Here is a 2,418-nt window from a genome sequence, read left to right as displayed (position 1 = left end):
GCGCAGCTTACTCGACGCACAAACCAGCAACAAATGACAAGAACACAACACAAAGTCCAGTTTCACAATGACCATGGAAACAAAAGCTGCGCAACTTGACCATGGATTTTTATTCTATCTTTCTTTTTGCGAATATATATCCGATAAATCGATGAGACAGATTTTGTTGTGAGTAACCTCGGAGTTGATGTAACGTATTAATCGTCACTCATTTAGTACACCTTTGTACTAAGGCCCTGTTTGGTTCATAAGTCCTAGGAATTTTCTTAGTCCCAACTTATAAGTCACACGTCTCTAAAAAGTCCCTACATGTTTGGTTCCTGGGACTTAACATGGACTAGAAGACTATATTACAACTATAAGTCCCTATAAGTCCCTCCTTGAGAGTCTTATTTCATAAGTCCCAAATGCCCACTTTAAGTCCCTATAAGTCCCTCCTGTTTGGTTTAGATGGGACTTATAGGGACTTTTTTAAGTCCCTGGAAACAAACACCCTCTAAATCGGCAACAATTCATACTAAATTAATGACAGTTAATACGGATCAAAGGGGGTATAATACATTTGAGTCCTTTTCCAGTGAAAACCCACGGAGACAAGGGAAGACCATAGTAATACTACAAACCAAAGTATATGTATAGTACAGGACGAACATGCGTGCACACACTAGCTAGTTCAAGGAGGATAAGAAGATGGAATGGAAGATAGTAAAAAACGTACGCACGAGTTAGCTAATTAAAGCTTGAGGTTGAGATCAAGCTGCTGCAACTGCTTCTCGCCGTGGTCGTCAAGGCGCGCGTCTGGCCATCTCGCCGGCGCCTTTGCTGCCGCGGCGGCCGGCCAGTCGCCGTGGTCGGGTTGGAGGTAGAGGTGAGGGTTCCAGCTGCCGGCCCGCTCCTTCTTGTGCACATTCTGGTGGCCCCCCAACGCCTGAGACTTGAGGAACTTCTTGTCGCAGAAGAGGCACGAGAACAGCCGCCTCGATCTCGCTTCGCCGTCATGGCCGCCATGGCCGCCGTGGTTGGCAGCGGCGTCTCCTTCAGCCCAAAAGGAGGAGGACGGGGGTGCTGCCGGTGGTGGCGGTGTCACGGGGGCCAGGGTCAGGGACAGGTCTAGGGAGGCAGCTGCGCCATGGAGAGCTTGATCCATCGGAGAAGAGAGGGCCGGCCGGGGGAAGATATTTGCTCTGCTTCTCCTGTACTGGCTTTCACTCTCTAGCTAGCTGAGCTGCGTGGGTGTGGAATGAATGAGTTTATAGATGGAAGCGTGCCACTTGCTAAATCTGGGAGCCGAATTATTGCGAGGAGCACCAACGTCTACCGCTGGTGGGCCCCACTGGCTATAATTTAAGGGTTCAATGACCAGGACTATGTCTCCAAAGCGCAGGTCCTTAGGGGTACGTGCACGGAGACTTCCCGCTAAGGGAGGGGCGATAACACCACGTCGACAGCTTGTTGTGACGACGATAGCAGTCACTCGGTGGTCCAATGACCCCGATGTATTTTATATTATGTTTGGGCTGCTTTGTAGTTCTGGCGAATTTTACAATAAACCAGGCCTTCTTGGCAAAACAAAAGACTGCGATGTACCGTAGCATGCTTTGGTTGCTTATACTTTTCAAATTGTAGTCCGGACAAAGCGCACCACTGGATTAGGATCTTCATTAACATCATAGCATATGAATAAGGGTCTGTCTATGTTGCATCTAGATGTGAGATAATATTTCACATCTAAGCTGTCATCATCCTCTAATCAAACAACCAGCCTGGTTGCACCCGATCACCCTCACACACATAGACGCTTATTTGTATTGTTTGTTTGTGTCTGGCCAGTCAACCCCACCCAGCCGACCTACCTCTTCCCCCTGGACCTTGTTTGTTGGGCTTTATTTGTCTATTTGTTTGTTTGACAAAAAAGAAGAGCTACATGTGCGCAGAGTCCTGGGCCTTGTTGGCAGAAAAAAAAAACAGTTGCAAAAGAAGCTTAGGTGGCTGACGAAAAGTTGCAAAAACCCAAGTACAAAATTTGGCCTCTCCTTATAGATCCTTTCTGGCAAGATCGTGTACAACCTTGTAGATAATTTCTGATGGTAGATCTTTATTTTTTGCTCTTGATTATCCTTTCTTTTTCCATCAAACATATGATGGTCCTGGTCTCTGGAAAACACACACAACAGTTCAACAGTTTTTTGTCGTCAAAAAAATCAGAGCAAAGTCTTTCTAAGCAGAACAAAAACACCTCCTTGTTCCAGTTTGCATGCAACTACTTTCAGACGGCATTTGTTCCCATTTATTCAACAAAAAACATTGCCTTCCCCAGAAAAACTATAACTACATTTCTATATACAACCTGATCAAGAAAATATATTTGGCCTCACTAGGGAAAAGAAAGAGGAAAAGATGCATCATTACCTTGTTAGG

At 45.9% G+C, this 2,418-nt stretch overlaps 1 protein-coding gene across 1 annotated transcript; it reads right to left on the bottom strand.

The window, feature by feature from the left end:
- Window positions 1-529: 529 nt before the first annotated feature.
- On the bottom strand, window positions 530-1,294 carry LOC123172319 (probable transcriptional regulator RABBIT EARS). The gene has a single exon (XM_044589311.1). It carries the CDS (start codon window positions 1,145-1,147, stop codon window positions 734-736), a length of 414 nt encoding a protein of 137 aa, XP_044445246.1. The 5' UTR covers window positions 1,148-1,294; the 3' UTR covers window positions 530-733.
- Between the last annotated feature and the right edge of the window lie 1,124 nt (window positions 1,295-2,418).

The sequence above is a fragment of the Triticum aestivum genome, unplaced genomic scaffold (assembly GCF_018294505.1).
Source record: "Triticum aestivum cultivar Chinese Spring unplaced genomic scaffold, IWGSC CS RefSeq v2.1 scaffold8653, whole genome shotgun sequence".
Taxonomy (NCBI): Eukaryota; Viridiplantae; Streptophyta; class Magnoliopsida; order Poales; family Poaceae; genus Triticum; species Triticum aestivum.
Note: the sequence above shows the minus strand (reverse complement) of the source record. Positions and strands in the feature narration are given on the sequence as shown.

Bases quoted from the DNA above. Each gene is read 5' to 3' on its own strand.
- LOC123172319 (XM_044589311.1), bottom strand. From the start codon at position 1,147: ATGGATCAAGCTCTCCATGGCGCAGCTGCCTCCCTAGACCTGTCCCTG.